General features: G+C 37.9%; 1 protein-coding gene across 1 annotated transcript; it reads left to right on the top strand.

The window, feature by feature from the left end:
• The first annotated feature begins 9565 nt into the window (after positions 1-9565).
• LOC127081118 (uncharacterized) lies at positions 9566-10495 on the top strand. The gene has a single exon (XM_051021402.1). The coding sequence runs from the start codon at positions 9566-9568 to the stop codon at positions 10493-10495; it is 930 nt and encodes a 309-aa protein (XP_050877359.1).
• The last annotated feature ends 8883 nt before the right edge of the window (positions 10496-19378 follow it).

Raw genomic sequence — 19378 nt, 5'->3', positions numbered from 1 at the left:
TATGGTGATTATTCCTGTTATGAATTTGAAGAAACTTGACGCGGGATATTATTCCTGCTAATTTATACACCATATTTGATTATTTATTGATGACTTATTTGTATTATTGTTGTAGATTCTTAATACTTTTTGTCATGTTATTAGGAATGAAAGTTTACATGATTAGGGAGAAGGAATTTACTATGAAGCCTTCTTTAAAATGAGCTAGAAATCATAATGTCACAATTGCAGTAAAGTCGTATGGGTTGAAAGCAACATTTCAGGTAAACTTTGTTTTGTGTTAGTAGAAAATGGACAAATTTATTCCTTTATAGCCATGATAATTTTTATTTTCATTTCCTAGATTGTCAATTTGGAGGTTTTTATCTTTCATCACATTACTCTGAAGCCTCTAGTTCCTAGCTTTCCTCGGCTTTTCAACATCTATGTTTCTCTCATGGAAAAGGTTGGTGATTATGGAGTTTAAAAAATTAAAAGTTAATTTCGATAATCTTTTGGGAGACTGAAGGAATATAGTAGTGAAGATCAATGACCACTATTTGATTTTTTTTCAACAACATGATCCCATGTAAGTAGCTTTTGAATTTTTTCATCTTATTTTTTAGTCACCTTAAGATATTTGTTTGTTACTATTATTTTCATTTTGGGGAGAGTTTGCTTTTGTATGGAATGATTTAAACGATACATGATTGTAGGCATACCTTAGTTCATACTTACGAATCATGATGTTGATGTCTGAAGTTATTATATTCATTCTCTGATAAGTGATATAGGGGCTGGAGGAAGTTACTTCAAGAGTTAAAAAGGTTTGTGCATTATCTATGTTATCATTTTTTTCATGTATGAACTGTTTTTTTTTTTGGCTTTGCACATTTTGGTTATTATGGTTATTATGGTATTGATATATATTCATTATAATTTGTTGGACCTGTAGTATATTCATAATGATATGTGCAAATTTTATTTCCAATACATGTGTGTCATACCCCAATTTTGTCCGGCCATTTGTGATTTATCCATGAGATCTCTTTATTTCAAAGGCCCATTTGCATAAGCGTGTTCATAATCTAAAATGTGGTTTGAATCTTTTTACATTACTAATCCAAAATCTATTTTCTTATTAGTAAGTATTAAGAGCCATGTTATTATTTCTATGATTACTATTTACTAGTCCATTTACACATTCCACCTTATATAATTCCATCACATTTGTTGACAAAATCAACATGCTTTATGTATCATGGTTATTCATTTCATTCAAAAACTAACTCTAGGCCAAACTACACTTCATAATATGCTAAACCATTCACTTTCTTTTCATAAATCAATGCACATCCCATTGTCTTATACAAGTAATGATTCAATTCTTTTCAAGTTTTCCATGGATATTTTCAATCATAAGTCAACCACATTCATAATCATCATCTTTTCACTTCGTACATACCATACATTTTGAATTAGATTTGTTTCATGCTACTTGTTCATGCTTGGTTAGGAATGCACTTTGAACTTTATAACTCCATTCACATTCATACACCTACTTCATTATGACATGATTAAAGAGGTGCATTCAAATATTTGAATTAACTAATCCATTTCCAAGGTCCATTTTACTTTCGTACCTGAAGTTCTACATACATACATAGATAACATGAAATTAATATGGAGAAATTGTTTGAAATAATATTAAAATCATGTTGAATACATAGTTGTTAATGGCTATTAGACTTCAAATGAAACAAGTTGTACAACTTCCAAATGCACCAAAGTCCAATTAAACTACAAGTATTACACGTTCATCTTCACGCAGCCCACATTCCATTCCATCAAGGTCACTTCAAGTTGTAACCTGCAGAGAAAAACAGCTTAATTAAAAAGCACTTTTCAGAAGCGCTTAAGGAACTGAAAAATAACTAAATAAATTACTCAGTTTAAAACTTTATCCAGAAGGTTAAATTGAACATCCAAAAATGCATTTCAACAATGGCTTAAAAAGGTAACAAATCAACAAAAGTGGAATCCCATATAATCTGGAGAAAAAGCGTAACAGCAGGGAGTTTTTTTTAAGAGTTAAGAAATTCATCATAAAAAGATCATTAGAGATTAACAGCAAAGGAAGGGAGGAGATAACAGAGCAATTTTTTTTTAAACCCAGAACAACAGCCGGATATTTCTTCAAAAGCCCTATAAACTAAACAAAGATTTCTTCTTACAACTTCCAGAGAGAATCGAAAACAATTTTTGTAAGAACATCAAACATAATATTCGAAGATCCAGTAAATCATAAAAAGAAAAGTACTGCACCATCATCAAGAAGCGAAAACAGAGGAAGGACATTGAAAAGAGGGTTTGTCTACCTGGTTCCGTTGAGAGCGCATCCGTCAGACTAAGTTCCATGTTGGTTTCTCTTCCTCTCGTTTCCTTCTTTTCCCATTGCCTTCGTGACCGGATCCTTAACGCATGCCAAGCCCTTGTCCTTGTTTGCTTCAAAACCTTGTTGTTGTTGGTTTGTTTGAGTTGTTAGGGTTGCGTTTAAAATCTCCGATCTGGACGATTGAAGTTACTTTTGGGAAATCCGAGTCTGGATTCGAACTCAGAGGGTTTGTTTAATGAGAGGTAGGGTTTCGTGGGGTTGAACCACCGTGAGATTGAGGCGGCGCCATCGCAGACGGCCGCCCGCCACTCTCTTCTCCGACGAAGAGGTCAGAGAGAGAGACGCTTTGTACAGAGCGTTTTTGGTTTAGGGAAGGAAGTAGAAGAGAGAGAATGTAAATTGAAAAATGACGTTTTGCTTTTCGCTATTTTTGTTTTAAACGGCCGATGGAAGCTTGAGGATAATGGTGACAAGTGTTACCAACCCTGGACACTTGTCACCGTCCAAAAAAAATGAGTCTTTTGGGTCAACGTTTGACTAGACTCTTCTTGGACCTTTCTTTTTTTTCTTTAGGCCCATATTCGTCTTACTGATAACACCCCCACAGTTTAGAATAGAACAAATGCTTTGATTGTTAATATTATTTTATTTTATTTTTGAAATTATAATTATACCATTGTTAATATTATTTTATTTTATTTTCGAAATTATAATTATACTATTGTTAATTTTATTTTATTTTATTTTCGAAATTATAATTATACTATTGTTAATATTATTTTATTTTCGAAATTATAATTACACTATTGTTAATATTATTATTTTTCATATATATAGTAAATATGTAATTATATTACTATTATTATTATTAATTTTTAAAAAGTAAATACACAATTATATGGTTGTTATCATTATTAATATTTAATTATTTGGTTAAATTCATTTTTTTATTACTACTTATTATTTAACTAAAATAATTCGTTAAACATTCAAGTAATTAATTGATTATAGAATCACAACTGACCTTCATAATTTAGATGTTTATTTATCTTAAGGAGTGTATGTGCATGATTATTCTTTATCTATTTGTTTATATTGAACCTTGAGTGTACACGAAATGATATGTTATAATTGTGACAAAATCACGTCGTTTTCATCGATTTTAAAATAATCCGAGCCGATTTCAAAATAAATCACAGACTTCTCGATTTAAAGTCGAGCCCATTTTCAAAACACCTATGTAAGTCGATCGCTTGTAAAAGCATCGCCATCAACCTCACATGGCTTACTCTTGGGCCTTCTTACAATGAGACCTATTCGGTTTTAATTAATCGATTAGATGGATTATTCACTAAATAAATTCAATTCATACACAAGAATGCAAATTTTAAAACCTCGATCCGACATCGAAAGTTAAATTAAAATACTTAATCACATCTAAACAACACTTCATTTGAAAATGAAAAGGGGGATGGTTTTGAGTTTTCAACTCCTCTCCTCGATTATTTGAATACGAGTTTTCTTACTCGGTTAGTCAAATGGTCGTCATTTCTAAATCATTTAAGTACAAACGAATCAAATCCTTTTATAAAAAGAAACCGAAAGGGAGATAACTTTGAGTCTTCAATTTTTCTCCTCGACTATTTGAATACAAGTTCTCTTACTTGGTTAGTCAAATAATTGTCGTTCCTATACAAACTTCCAAACTCCGATTAAATCGAAATATTTTCACAATAAGCTAAATGAAAAGGGAGTTGACTTTGAGTTTTCAACTTCACTCCTCAATTGTTTGAATACGAGTTCTCTTACTCGGTCAGTCGAACAATTGTCATTTTTTCACCAATTCTGTAAGTCAGATCATTCTCAATCAAAACTATACGAAAAGAGAGATGGTCTTGAGTTTTCAATTCTTCTTCTCAAATGCTTGGATATGAGTTGTCTTACTCAGCCATTCAAGTATTTGTCGTTCATGCTAAAATACGTCAACCTTATACAACCTTATTTTCATAAATATTCGGATGAAACAGAAAGCGGTCTAGAGTCTTCTATTCCTCTTCCCAATTATTAGGATACAAGTTGTCTTACTCGAGTATCCGAGTAATCGTCATCCATTCAAAACACCTTAATTATTATCCAATCCTTTTCATAATTACTCAGATGAAACAAAAAGCGGTCTAGAGTCTTCTATTCTCTTTCCCGACTATTAGGATACGAGTTGTCTTACTCGATTATCCGAGTAATCGTCATCCAACCAAAAACATCTCAACACATTAAATTTATCCTTTCCTCGCCCTCGTGCAATCAAAACCAATCAAACAAAACATCAAACACATCAAACCAACTCGTCACCCTCGTATGATCAAAACTCTTTTCAAAAAGAACACTATTTAATCCTTTCTGATGCGCACAACAAACTAATGCTTAAGCCTCCGCCGAGAGTAGACAAGCCAACGTTTATCCTTTAGGATGCGATCTAAACAGTCGTTCATTAAAAGACACCAACCAACCGTAGTTCCCCGAACTATGAATGCTCTGATTTCCTTATTATGCCATAAGGATATGTAGGCAGGAGATTGTTGTATCTTCGCGAGCACACTAATAAAAAACCTCCCTTTTCTCTTTTCTGAGGTTCTCATCCATTTTTATATTTTATAATCCAAAGATAACAAACAAACATAAATTAACACTTGAAATGCACATTAGAACTAAAAGGTTCCCGTTAAGTACAACGGACGTAAGGGGTGCTAATACCTTCCCCTTATGTAATCCACTCCCGAACCCGAATATGGTTGCGTCGACCATTATTCCATTTCCTAAAGGTTTTATCGATATTTTCCTATCCCTTCATTGGGATAAATAAAGTTCGGTGGCGACTCTGTTCGATGGTAATTTTTTCCGTGACCATCGCGAGGGATCGTATTTTTCGAGATGCGACAGATGGCGACTCTGCTGGGGACTAGCTCCAAGCAAAAGAGAGTGGAGCCTAGTTTAGTTGAGTTTCTGTATTGTGTGTTAATCTTGTTTGTTTATCTGTTATTTTTTTTATTACTCTGTCATAATTATTATATTGTGATTTATTGACTATGTCTTATTTGGGGTTCTATGGTTGGTAATACTTTGTGAGATAGGCTCTCCACCCGAGTCTGAGAAAAACCATAAGATTAAGTTGGTGGTTGCGTAGTGGGTGCCCACAAGGAGTCTTCCTTGTTGGGAAGAAACGAAGACCCCGCCTAGAGGAGATTCTCTTGAAATATTATTGCCCGACTAGTTTTCGTCATGACGATAGTATTCTCAAGTTGGATCAATGACTCTAGGGACCTTTTAACCTATTATATCCGGTGGTTATGTAGTATTTACCTAACAAGTCTCAGACTTATTAGGTTAATACGAAAGCCCCAATCAGATAAGATCCCTTGGGTGTATTACTACCTTACAGTGGTATTCCCAACCTCGATCTATGACTCTGAGAACCCTATTAGAACCCTGGACTCGAGAGTTGTGTAGTATGGACCCACTAGGAGTCTTCCTCTTTGGGACTATACGAAGGCCTCACCCAAACGAGACTTTGTTTAGGGATGTTATTAGCAAATGAGTTTTCATCATGACAATAACTTTCTTAAATATTGATTAATGACTTTGGGAACTTCTTACCTTTAGCATTCTACCAAAAGGGTTTTTTTAGTAACCAAGAATACCCACTCGCATGACCTATATATTAACCTACATGTGGCACGCATAATATCATTCATAGCATAACATTCATATTATTTTATTTCCAAGGAATCTGAGTATCATGAGTTGCAGGAATTCAAGAAACATGGAATCAAGCAAAAGAAACATTTACTCCTTCAAGTTCAAGGATCCCGATCTGAAGAATTTACGTAACTTGGTCTCTCAGATGCACCCTGTATACAGAATCAACTTTGGAAATAATTATGGCAATTTGCTCAGCATCCTCAATCAACAAGTGGACCATACAGCCTTGATCACTTTAGCCCAATTTTATGACTTACCTTTAAGATGCTTCACATTCCAAGACTTCCAGCTACCACCAACGTTGGAAGAATTCGAGCGTCTTGTTAGGATTCCTATGAAGGACAAGTCACTATTTGAAGGGACAGATGAACCTTTTCCCCTTGAGGTCATTGCTAGCGCGCTTCACATGGATGAAAAGGAAGCAAAAGATAACTTAGAGACCAAAGGGAATACCAAAGGATTTTCACTAAGTTTTCTTTTGGAAAGAGCTCATACCCTGTTGAAGGAAGAAAGTTGGGATGCTTGTTACTCTGCTATTGCATTGGCCATCTATGGCATCGTCCTGTTCCCGAATATGGATGGTTTCGTATACATGATTGCCATTTGTGTCTTCCTTACTGGGAACCCAGTACCCACTTTGTTAGCCGATGTCTATTATCACATAAGTCATAGGTATACTAAGAAGAAGGGGTTGATTGCTTGTTGTGCTCCTTTATTGTATCAGTGGTTTCTAGAACATCTTCCGAAGACAGGTGCTTGGGTTGAACAGACAGATGTTAGTTGGCCTCAGAGATTGGGATCACTCCGATCTGAAGATCTCTCTTGGTACTCCAAAGAATACATCAACGTAGACATCATATTCAGTTGCGGAGATTTCCCAAACCTACCGCTTATTGGAACTCAAGGATGTGTAAATGCTAATCCAGTTCTATCACTCAGACAACTTGGCTACCTAATGGAAGGCCCTCCGGAGGCAAATTCTTTGGAAGCTCTCTTGTTACTTGACTTTGGGGCTGAGAATCCTTGCTTATTCCAGCGAATCAAAGAAGCTTGGAAAAATGTCAATCAAAAAGGGAAAGCTGAGTTAGGGAGAGCAAATGGGATTACAAAAGAACCATATTTTCAGTGGGTAAAGGAAAGGGTGCAGATAATTAAAATGCCATTCGTCATTCGGACACCTATACCCCTTCCTGAACCTAAACTCACCCATGTCCCTATTGAAGAAATGGAGGAACTCAAGACCACCATGGCAAAGCTAGAAAAAGAGAATGAAGAGTTGCAGATAAAACTCCAACAAGCCATCAATGAGAAAAACAATATGAAGTGGGATATTGAGAGAAAGGAGGCACAATCTCAAGCACATGTGGAAAAGTTCAACAAGGAAGAGCATAAGAGGAAAAAGATCAAAGTGGGATTAGAACAGGCTGATCATTGTTTGGATACTCTTAAGGGTCAACTACGACAAGCTCAGAAAGAATGTCAAGACAATGAGCGTTGGTGGCATCTAGCCACAAAGGAGAACAAGACAATAAAGGATACACTTGGGGCTCAGATAAAAGAACTCACCAATTCTGTTCGTCATGCAAAAGCTGAAGTAGATCAGGAGCGCCGACTCAAGAAAATAGCCATTGAAGCTTCTAGGGTGTCACCCATGATATGGGAAGAGAAGTGTCGAGAAGTAAGAGATGCCAGGGAGTCTGTAAGCTATTGGAAGAACCAGCTAGAGTCATTACGCCAAGACAACTCCATATGGTTGAAAGAGCGAGACTATGTGATTGAAGATTATGAATCCTGTAAGAAGACCATAGACTTCTTACAAGGAGATAGGGATAAGTTTCGTGCAAAACTCGATGGGCTAGTAGGATTCTGCAATTGGGCAGCCGAAGAATTGTCATGGAGGTTGAGAGACGCAGTCGAAGAGTTGAAAGAAGATAGCACTCCTCCAGCCATAATCAATTTCATTCTTCTCTATAAAAGGTTGTTGAAGAGATTCAATGAGGAACTAGAAGAGCTTCAGGCCAGAAAGCCAGCTGTTTAATTTGCATATGTCTTGTATTTTGTTCCTTTAACAAATGTACTTTTGAACTATGACCTTTTTGGACCTCTATGTTATGTATTGGAATGAATGACGTTTAAAAATTACTTCATTATTGTTATTCTAAGTATTTTTTGTTTCTTCGAATTACTAACAACTAATGAAACTCGAATGACTCCCTGGAAATAAAATATGCATAACATTTGCATCTTCATTATGCATCACACTTCATGAAAATCAAAAAACTTACCCAACCTTTTTACCCTTTATCCAGCCACACTGACTAATCAACACCGGTATGAGACGCGAAGCAAATACAAGATGACATTAGAGCAAGTTGAGGCCAACCAGGTTTCCATGAGGACATACATCAATACGATCTAGGAGAAGATGGATCACCTATTGGAGACAATGCTTGCGATCGCTCAGAGAGAGATGAGCGAGGAGGAAGAAGCTAGGGCAAAAAGGAATGATGGCACGCCAGGTCCAAATCCCCAAGATGAAAGTTACGTCCCCACCAAGAAGAGATTGGTTCAGATACCGGTAGGAGGAAAAGGAGATGGAGACCGTGCAGAACCTTCTGATACGTCTACTCATCATGGATCCGAAATTGGAGATGACCAGTATGATGCATTCTATATGCCTGATCAACCAAAACCTAAGATACTTCCAGATCCTGCTGCAGGTAGGCTCCGTACCCTGGAAAAGAAGATCAAAGTCATAGAAGGAAATAATATCTTCGGTGCTTCTGCCATGAACATGCGTTTGGTATCGAATTTAGTCATCCCGGCTAAATTTAAAACTCCTGATTTCGAGAAATACAAAGGACAGACTTGTCTAAGAAGTCACCTGGTGATGTACTTCAGGAAAATGGCTGCTCATACCGAAAATGACAAACTACTTGTACACGGTTTCCAAGACAGTTTGAGTGGAGCATCTCTGAAATGGTACATGAGCTTAGAACATGGGCGAATTCAAAGTTGGGAGGATTTGGCTGACGCATTTCTCCGTCAGTACAAATACAACTTAGATATGGCACCCGACCGAATGCAGTTGCAAGGGATGACTATGAGGGAGAGTGAGTCATTCAAAGAATACGCCCAGCGGTGGAGAGAGTTGGCTGCTCAGGTAGAGCCACCATTGTCTGAGAAGGAAATGACCGGGATATTTGTGTGAGAACTCTCTAAAATTAGTGTGTCTATAGTTCTCCTTAGATTACTATAAGTAGAGATGTAATCCTAAACTTTTGTATCAAGAAAAAATACAAAGTTCTCTTTTCCATAAATAATTCTCCTACTTATCAAGTTTCTATTCAAGCCTCTATTCCCACACACTTTCTCTAAACACAAAAAGGGTTTATTTCCAACAAAGTGGCATCAGAGATTCAAGGTCCTAAAAGAATGGTGAATGGAGGTTTCCCTTTTCAAATGTCGATGCTCACAAAGAACAACTATGACAATTGGAGTATCAAGATGAAGGCGCTACTAGGAGCTCAAGATGTGTGGGTTATCATTGAGAAAGGCTTCAATGAGCAAGATGAAGCCTCGCTAAGCCAAGGTGTAAAGGAGACATTGAGGGAGTCAAGAAAGAGAGACAAGAAAGCTCTCTTCCTCATTTATCAATCGATGGACAAAGATACATTTGAGAAGATCTCCAACGCAATGACGGCCAAAGAAGCACGAGACAAACTTCAAACTTGCAACAAAGGAGTGAAACAGGTGAAAAAGATTTGTCTTAAAACTCTTAGAGGTGATTTTGAACGTTTATTTATGGAAGAGACCGAGTCAATTTCTGATTATTTTTCTCGAGTATTAGCCGTAGTCAATCAACTTAAAAGAAATGGCGAAGATGTTGATGAGGTGAAAGTCACGGAGAAAATACTTCGCACTTTAAATCCAAGTTTTGACTTCATTGTTACTAACATTGAAGAAAACAGGGATTTAAAGACCATGACTATTGAGGCACTCATGGGTTCCTTACAAGCATACGAAGAAAAACAAAAGAGAAAAATTAAACAAAAGAAGGCTATGGAGAAACTACTACAACTCAACATAAACAAAGCAAATTATGTGAATTACAAGACACAAAGAGGACAAGGTCGTGGCCAAGATCGTGGGCGTGGACGAGGACATGTAGGAGAAGGAAGAGGCAGTTACAACAACTACTCTAACAATGGAGAAAGAAGTTGGAATCCACAAGCAACAAGAGGCCGTGGAAGAGGAAATTCATGGTCGAGGTGTGACAAATCACAAATCAAGTGCTTCAACTGCAACAAGATCGATCACTATGCATCTGAGTGTAGATTCTCGAAGAAAAGTTATGAAAGCTAACTTTGTAGAAGAAAAAGGCGGAGAAGAAGAAACTTTGTTGCTCGCGTGCCAAAACCAAGTTGAAGAGAAAAGAAATAAATGGTACCTCGACACCGGCGCAAGCAATCACGTGTGCCGCGATCGAAGCAGGTTCGTAGAGATCAAAGAAGCGACAACTGGAAATGTCTCATTTGGAGATGACTCAAAGATACCGGTCAAAGGCAAAGGTAAAATTCTTATACGCTTAAAGAATGGGAGTCATCAATTCATATCCAATGTCTATTATGTTCCTAACATGAAGAATAATATTTTGAGCTTGGGACAATTATTAGAGAAAGGATATAACATCTACTTGAAAGAACATAGTCTTTTCTTAAGAGATTGTAGACATAACTTGATTGCTAAGGTGCCTATGTCAAATAATAGAATGTTTCTATTGAACATTCAAAATGATGTTGCAAAGTGTATCAAGACTTGCTATACCGACTCTTCATGACTATGGCATCTACGATTCGGACATCTCAACTTCGACAGTCTAAAATGTTTATCAAAGAAGGAAATGGTGAGAGGCTTGCCTAGTATAAACCACCCATACCAATTATGTAAAGGATGTCTAGTTGGAAAAGAAATTCCAAAAAAGCATTCCAAAGGAATCAACGTCAAGAGCGACAAAACTGCTAGAGCTCATACACACTAATGTTTGTGGACCAATCAATCCAAACTCTTTTGGTAAGAGTAAATACTTTCTCCTTGTTGATTCTAAGTGTTGGCAGCAATTTTGGCAAAACAAAGAGTGTTCACAAGATGTTATGTGTGATGTCGTAACATGAGATATCCTATGTACCTGCTGGAGTTCAAGAACATGTTCATGCAGGATTGTTTCAGAATGCCACATACAATGCCATGGCTTCTGATATTGGATGTACCTGCTGGAGCTTAAATTAAATACATGTTCATGCAGGATTGTTTCAGATGACATACACAAGGTCATGACATCTGATATGGCTGTACCTACTGGAAGTTATAAAAGGAATTATTGGATTATGCAGGATTTTTCTAGGATGTCAGACCCGATGTCATGACATCTTGTACATAGAACATTCAGTATGAATGTCTGGTGTTTTGTGAATGCACAATTAATGGAAATCTTTGTATGATTGAAGATATGATTAGATGGCGCATTCAATAATGGATTACAACCAGATTTACTTATTTTCCAAGGAGATCTAACCAACTGTTATAAAAAAATTTAATTGGAAAATAGATTTAGGGTTTTCAAGATGTCCAAGCCCAGCTGGATGCTTCTATAAAAAGGGACTTAGAAAACCTGTTTGAACACACAACCAATACTGAGCGAAATATAGAGAGAGAGCTAGGGTTTATGTATATTTAGTCGTGAGACTTGTAGGTCATTCAAGTCATCCGTTGATGATTGAATTGGACTGATTTATGGTTGTAATTTGTCACTCTAAAGCTGTTAAGCAAGAGTGTGTGTCTTCTTGATCAAAGTTGTGAAGCAAGATCAAGAGTGTGTCTTCTTGATTGAAATTGTGAAGTAAAATCAAGAGTGTGTAATTGAAAAGTATTTTCTTTTCTCAAGGGGTTGTTGTTTAAAATCACTGGTGTGTGATTGTAGGGAAGTGAGTGGGTTCTCATATCTAAAAGTGCTTAGGTAGAAATTGCACGGGTAGAGATTAGGTGAGAAAGACTGTAACTTGTTGAAGTGTAGGGAGAGTCTTTGAACTAATTATATTTTAGTGAATTTCCTTCCTGGCTTGGTAGCCCCCAGACGTAGGTGAGTTGTGTAACACCCCGATAATAATATGATAATTATTTAAACTAAGTTAATAATATATTTATTAATTTAATTAGATAATTGGATTATTATTATTATTATTTTGGAATTATTGAATTATTATTATTATTATTGGGATAATAATTATTGGAAAATATATAAGTTGGAATTTAGAAAATCCCATATTTTTGGTAAAAAGGTTATTTTCACGTGAAAAGGGAAAAGAGACAGAAAGTGGAAAAAGGGCAAAGAGCCAGAGAACGAAGGTTGAAGGAAGGAAAAGCTTGGAGCTCAGAGATTCGCCGGATTAACTCAGGTAAGGGGGGTTTATCATCGATTAATGGGTATTATGGGATAATATGTGATGGGTAGTGAGAAACCATTGATTTGCCTCTGATTGAATGATGTATGATGAATTTGTGAACTTTTGGGATGAACGAAATTGGGATTAAAATGGAAGAAATTCGTAGGAATTAGAGGTAGAAAGGTTAGCAATTTGTGAAATCGAAAGTGTATGATTCGTGTTAGATGAGATGAATGAATTGTGTGTAAAATTTGGATTGTGGAAGGTTGAATTGGATAGATCTCGTAGCAGAGAAAGCCATTGCAGATCTGGAAATTCTGGTTTCTGGTCATACGCGTATGGCACTAGGCAATACGCGTATGATGTGGCTGGTACGCGTATGGATGAGGCCTTACGCGTATGGGTGAGGAAAATGATATTTTGAACGTAGATTTTGTCTCTGTTGGTACGCGTATGGGAGAGTGGTACGCGTAGCATACGCGTATGAGATAGATGATACGCGTATGGGTTGGGCGAGGAAATGCGCCATACGCGTATGGGCATAGGCAATACGCGTATGGGCAGACTTGTGGTTTTTCTGAACTGTGGTTGTGCAGTTTTTGGTTGTTTAGGCTGAGTGATGTAACTTAGCTGATGTATGATGTAGTAGGGATCATTTCCCGTTGTTTTGAGCAGTATAGGTATTAGTAGAGTGTGCTAATACTGTGTTTAATTGATTGACATGATAATGATGTGTTGATACATGTGTTGATGATGTATGATGATATGCATAATGCTATGAATGTATATATTATGCATGTATTTGTGAATGGACTGTTGTATGGCTTAGAGTGTGAGCATATGTCCGTTGTGGATTTGTTGTTGATGTTGCATTGCTAGATGATTAGCGTGCATAGCATAGCCCTTGGGGTTGTAGCTAATTCCCATAGTGAGGAATTAGTGAGTGAATCATTGTGGATTTGTTGTTGATGTTGGCATACTAGGTGATTAGTGTGCATAGTCTAGCCTTTGGGGCTGTAGCTAATTCCCATAGTGAGGAATTAGTGAGTGAGTCACTAGGTCTCAAATGAGTGGGACTAGTGAGCTTAGTAGCCGTATCTGGAGGGATCGGTGAGCTTGAACTATATGTTCAAGAATAGTCGGTACCGCATGTGTGGAGTCTCATTGCATAATGTATGTATGGCGTATAATATGAATGGATGTATTCCAATATTATACGTGTGTTGGTGTTGTTATGGAGTATGATTTGAGATTATACTTGTGCTTTATGTTGGTGTTGAGTATGATGTTGAGCTGATGTGCTGTTACTGATTGTATGTTGCGATTAGGGTGATTAATGTGTTAAATTACTTAACATGACATTATATTCTATAATGCTTATTATATTGATTGAGGAACTCACCCTTACAACTATTTTTCAGGTAACGAGAAATGAGTTGAGTAGAAGCGAATGCTTGGAGTCTAGTGTAGTCTCCTTAGTGGGTCGTGCTCTGATAGATGTAACATCGGGAGGGAACCTTTTAATTATGTTGTTTTATGTTGTTGAATAATTTACATGTGAATGTTACATGTTTTACATGATTGAGGAGATCTCTATCCGCTGCGTTTTATGCAAATGTTTATGTTTTGAATTAATAAAAGAGCATGACCGTTATATTGTTGAATGATGTGAATATTATGTGTGACACCCTTGAATGGCATAATTACTCTGAATTGTTATATGTTTATTATTTTTAATTAAATATTTGGGGTATTTTAGAAGGGTGTTACATTAGTGGTATCAGAGCATAGTCGGTCGAGTCGAGTCGTAATTATTCTGTTTCCCCTGTACGGGATAGGTGTTGTGTAACCCTATCAGTACTTATTGTTTAGCTTTTTGGGCTCTCAGAATAAAGATGGCTGGAAGAAGTAGAGACGATGCTGCGATTGCTGAGGTTCTGGGTATGCTAGCTGGAGTACTTGGAGGAAATCAGAATGTTATGGGAATGGGAGCTGCTCGTCAACTGAGTGAGTTCCAGAAGAACAATCCTCCAATGTTCAAGGGAGCATATGATCCAGATGGTGCTCAGAAGTGGTTGAAGGAGATCGAGAGGATCTTCCGAGTGACTGAGTGTGCCGATAACCAGAAGGTCAGGTTCGGTACGCATATGCTGTCAGAGGAAGCAGATGATTGGTGGGTTGCTACCCGCACTGAGTTGGAATCTGCTGGAAATGCTGAGATCACTTGGGCTGTGTTCAGAGAGAGATTCCTGAGGAAGTATTTTCCAGAGGATGTTAGAGGAAAGAAAGAGATAGAGTTCTTGGAATTGAAGCAGGGTAACCGGTCTGTTACTGAGTTTGCTGCTAAGTTCACAGAGCTGTCAAAGTATTATACTCCCTATAGTGAGGCTGCTGGGGAATTTTCGAAATGTGTGAAGTTTGAGAACGGGTTACGTCCCGAGATCAAGCAGGCTATTGGATACCAACGGATCAGAGTGTTTTCTGACTTGGTTGACTGTTGCAGGATTTTCGAACAGGATTCCAAAGCTAGAGCAGAGAGCTATCAGCAAAGGGTCGATAGGAAAGGCAAGAATCAGAATGATCGTGGAAAACCGTATGCAGTTGGCAAAGGTTTTCAGAAGCAGGGTGTGATGAAGAGGCCTAGTGGGGGAGACTCTAGTGCTCCTGTTAAGTGTTATAGATGTGGTCGGGCTGGACATCGTGTCCATGAGTGTACCAGTGCTGAGAAGAAGTGTTTCAAGTGTGGCAAAGGTGGTCATTTGGCTGCAGAGTGCCGGTTGAAGACTCTGACTTGCTTCAACTGTGGAGAGGTGGGTCATATCAGTCCACAGTGTCCTAAGCCAAAGAAGGAGAACCAGTCGGGAGGCAAGGTCTTTGCTTTATCGGGTTCTTAGACTTTTGCAGACGATCGTTTGATCCGAGGTACGTGTTATATTAATGGCTTTCCTCTTGTAGCTATTATTGACATCGGTGCTACTCATTCCTTTATATCTTTGGACTGTGCTGTGAAACTTAAGTTAGAGATATCTGAGATGCATGGAAGTATGGTGATTGATACTCCTGCGAAGGGTTCAGTGACTACTACTTCAGTTTGTTTGAATTGTCCTTTGAGTATTTTTGGTAGAGACTTTGGGATGGACCTTGTGTGTCTTCCATTAGTGCAGATTGATGTTATCTTGGGTATGAACTGGTTGGTGTTTAACCGAGTTTCTATCAACTGTTTTGATAAGACTGTGATATTTCCTGAGATTGAGGAAGGTAAGGATTTGTTTCTATCAGCAAGGCAGGTGAATGAGGAAGTAGCAGGTGGGGCAGAGTTGTTTATGCTGTTAGCGACTTTGGAGGCTAAAGATAAACTGGTGATTGGCGATCTAGCCGTGGTGTGTGATTTTCCTGATGTGTTTCCTGAAGAAGTGAATGAATTGCCGCCAGAGCGTGAAGTTGAATTCTCGATTGATTTGGTACCTGGTACTAGACCGATATCGATGGCTCCGTACCGTATGTCTGCTGTTGAGTTAACTGAATTGAAGAGTCAGTTGGAAGATCTGTTGGATAAGAAATTTATTCGTCCGAGTGTGTCACCGTGGGGTGCACCAGTGTTATTGGTTAAGAAGAAAGAAGGTACTATGAGGTTGTGTGTGGACTACAGGCAACTGAATAAAGTGACGATCAAGAATCGGTATCCTTTGCCGAGGATTGATGATTTGATGGATCAGTTGGTTGGTGCGAGTGTGTTCAGCAAGATAGATTTGAGATCTGGGTATCATCAGATACGTGTGAAAACTGAGGATATTCAGAAGACTGCTTTCAGAACGAGGTATGGACATTATGAGTATTCTGTAATGCCTTTTGGTGTGACTAATGCGCCTGGAGTATTTATGGAGTACATGAATAGGATTTTCCATCCGTTCCTAGATAAGTTTGTTGTGGTGTTCATTGATGACATTTTGGTGTATTCGAAATCTGAAGAAGAGCATGCTGAGCATTTGAGAGTGGTTTTAGAAGTTCTACGAGGAAAGAAGTTATTTGCTAAACTCTCTAAATGTGAATTTTGGTTAGAGGAGGTTAGTTTTCTTGGTCATGTGATTTCAAGAGGTGGCATTGCTGTTGATCCTTCTAAGATAGAAGCGGTATCTAAGTGGGAAGCTCTGAAGTCTGTTGCTGAGATTCAAAGTTTCCTTGGATTGGCTGGTTATTATAGGAAGTTCATTGAGGGATTTTCTAAGTTGGCGTTACCGTTGACGATGTTGACCAGAAAGGGGCAAGCGTTTGTTTGGGACTCAAAATGTGAAGAAGGTTTCCAAGAGTTAAAGAGAAGGTTGACTACTGCTCCTATTCTGATATTACCGAGTTCGTCGGAACCATTTGAGGTTTACTGTGATGCTTCATTGTTGGGTTTGGGTGGTGTGTTGATGCAGAATAAGCAGGTTATAGCTTATGCTTCGAGACAACTGAGAGTTCACGAGAGGAACTATCCGACGCACGATTTAGAGTTGGCAGCTGTGGTATTTGTTCTGAAGTTGTGGAGGCATTATTTGTACGGGTCAAGATTTGAAGTTTTCAGTGACCATAAAAGTTTAAAGTATTTGTTTGATCAGAAAGAGCTGAATATGAGACAGAGGAGATGGTTAGAATTTCTGAAGGATTATGACTTTGGGTTGAATTACCATCCGGGTAAAGCAAACGTAGTGGCTGACGCGTTGAGTCGGAAATCATTGCATATGTCTATGTTAATGGTTAAAGAATTGGATTTAATTGAGCAGTTTAGAGACTTGAGGTTGGTGTGTGAGAGTACTCACAATAGTGTTAAATTGGGAATGTTGAAGTTAACGAGTAATATTTTGGATGAGATTAGAGAGGGTCAGAAATCCGATATGCTTTTGGTTGATAAGTTGACTTTAGTGAATCAAGGTCAAGGTGGTGAATTCAGAGTTGATGAGAATGGTGTTTTGAAATTTGGTAATCGGGTGTGTATTCCGGATGTTACCGAACTTAAGAAGAGTATTCTTGAAGAAGGACATCGTAGTGGCTTGAGTATTCATCCTGGAGCTACGAAGATGTATCATGATTTGAAAAAGTTATTTTGGTGGCCGGGAATGAAAAGAGAAATTGCGAGTTTTGTTTATTCCTGTTTGACTTGTCAGAAGTCAAAGATTGAGCATCAGAAGCCGTCTGGGCTAATGCAATCGTTGACTATTCCAGAGTGGAAGTGGGATAGTATCAGTATGGATTTTGTTTCTGGTTTACCGAGGACAATTAAGAATTTTGAAGCCATTTGGGTGATTGTTGACAGATTGACGAAATCGGCTCATTTCATTCCGATCAGAATGGATTATCCGTTAGAGAGATTAGCCGAGTTGTATATTGAGAAGATTGTAAGTTTGCATGGTATTCCGTCTAGTATTGTTTCGGACAGAGATCCTAGATTTACATCGAAGTTCTGGGAAGGTTTGCAGAGGGCTTTGGGAACTAAACTGAGATTGAGTTCTGCATATCATCCGCAGACTGATGGTCAGACTGAGAGGACGATTCAGTCACTAGAGGATCTTTTGAGGGCTTGTGTTTTGGAAAAAGGAGGTACTTGGGATTGTTATTTGCCTTTGATTGAGTTTACCTACAACAATAGTTTTCATTCGAGCATTGGTATGGCACCGTTTGAAGCTTTGTATGGTAGGAGATGTCGGACGCCTTTATGTTGGTATGAGTCCGGTGAGAGTGCTGTGGTTGGACCGGAGATTGTTCAACAAACTACGGAAAAGATTAAGATGATTCAGGAGAAGATGAGAATTGCTCAGAGTCGTCAGAAGAGTTATCATGATAAGAGGAGGAAGTCACTTGAGTTCCAAGAGGGAGATCATGTGTTTCTTCGCGTTACTCCGATAACTGGTGTTGGTCGAGCTTTGAAGTCGAAAAAGTTGACACCTCGATTTATTGGTCCTTATCAGATTTTGGAGAGGATAGGGGAAGTAGCCTATCGTGTCGCTTTACCGCCGTCGCTTGCGAATTTACATGAGGTTTTTCATGTGTCTCAGTTGAGGAGGTACATTCATGATCCGTCGCATGTAGTCCAAGTAGATGATGTACAGGTGAGAGATAACCTGACTGTTGAAACATCACCTATGAGGATCGAGGATCGAGAGTTGAAGCAGTTGCGGGGTAAAGAAATTGCCTTGGTGAAGGTAGCTTGGGGAGGACCAGCAGGTGGCAATGTGACTTGGGAACTTGAGAGTAAGATGAAGGAGTCTTACCCAGAGTTGTTCGCTTGAGGTATGTTTTCGAGGACGAAAACTCTTTTAGTGGGGGAGAGTTGTAACACCCCGATAATAATATGATAATTATTTAAACTAAGTTAATAATATATTTATTAATTTAATTAGATAATTGGATTATTATTATTATTATTTTGGAATTATTGAATTATTATTATTATTATTGGGATAATAATTATTGGAAAATATATAAGTTGGAATTTAGAAAATCCCATTTTTTTGGTAAAAAGGTTATTTTCACGTGAAAAGGGAAAAGAGACAGAAAGTGGAAAAAGGGCAAAGAGCCAGAGAACGAAGGTTGAAGGAAGGAAAAGCTTGGAGCTCAGAGATTCGCCGGATTAACTCAGGTAAGGGGGGTTTATCATCGATTAATGGGTATTATGGGATAATATGTGATGGATAGTGAGAAACCATTGATTTGCCTCTGATTGAATGATGTATGATGAATTTGTGAACTTTTGGGATGAACGAAATTGGGATTAAAATGGAAGAAATTCGTAGGAATTAGAGGTAGAAAGGTTAGCAATTTGTGAAAT

Source organism: Lathyrus oleraceus, chromosome 5, assembly GCF_024323335.1.
Source record: "Lathyrus oleraceus cultivar Zhongwan6 chromosome 5, CAAS_Psat_ZW6_1.0, whole genome shotgun sequence".
Classification (NCBI taxonomy): Eukaryota; Viridiplantae; Streptophyta; class Magnoliopsida; order Fabales; family Fabaceae; genus Lathyrus; species Lathyrus oleraceus.
This window is presented reverse-complemented; position numbering and strand designations above follow the sequence as displayed.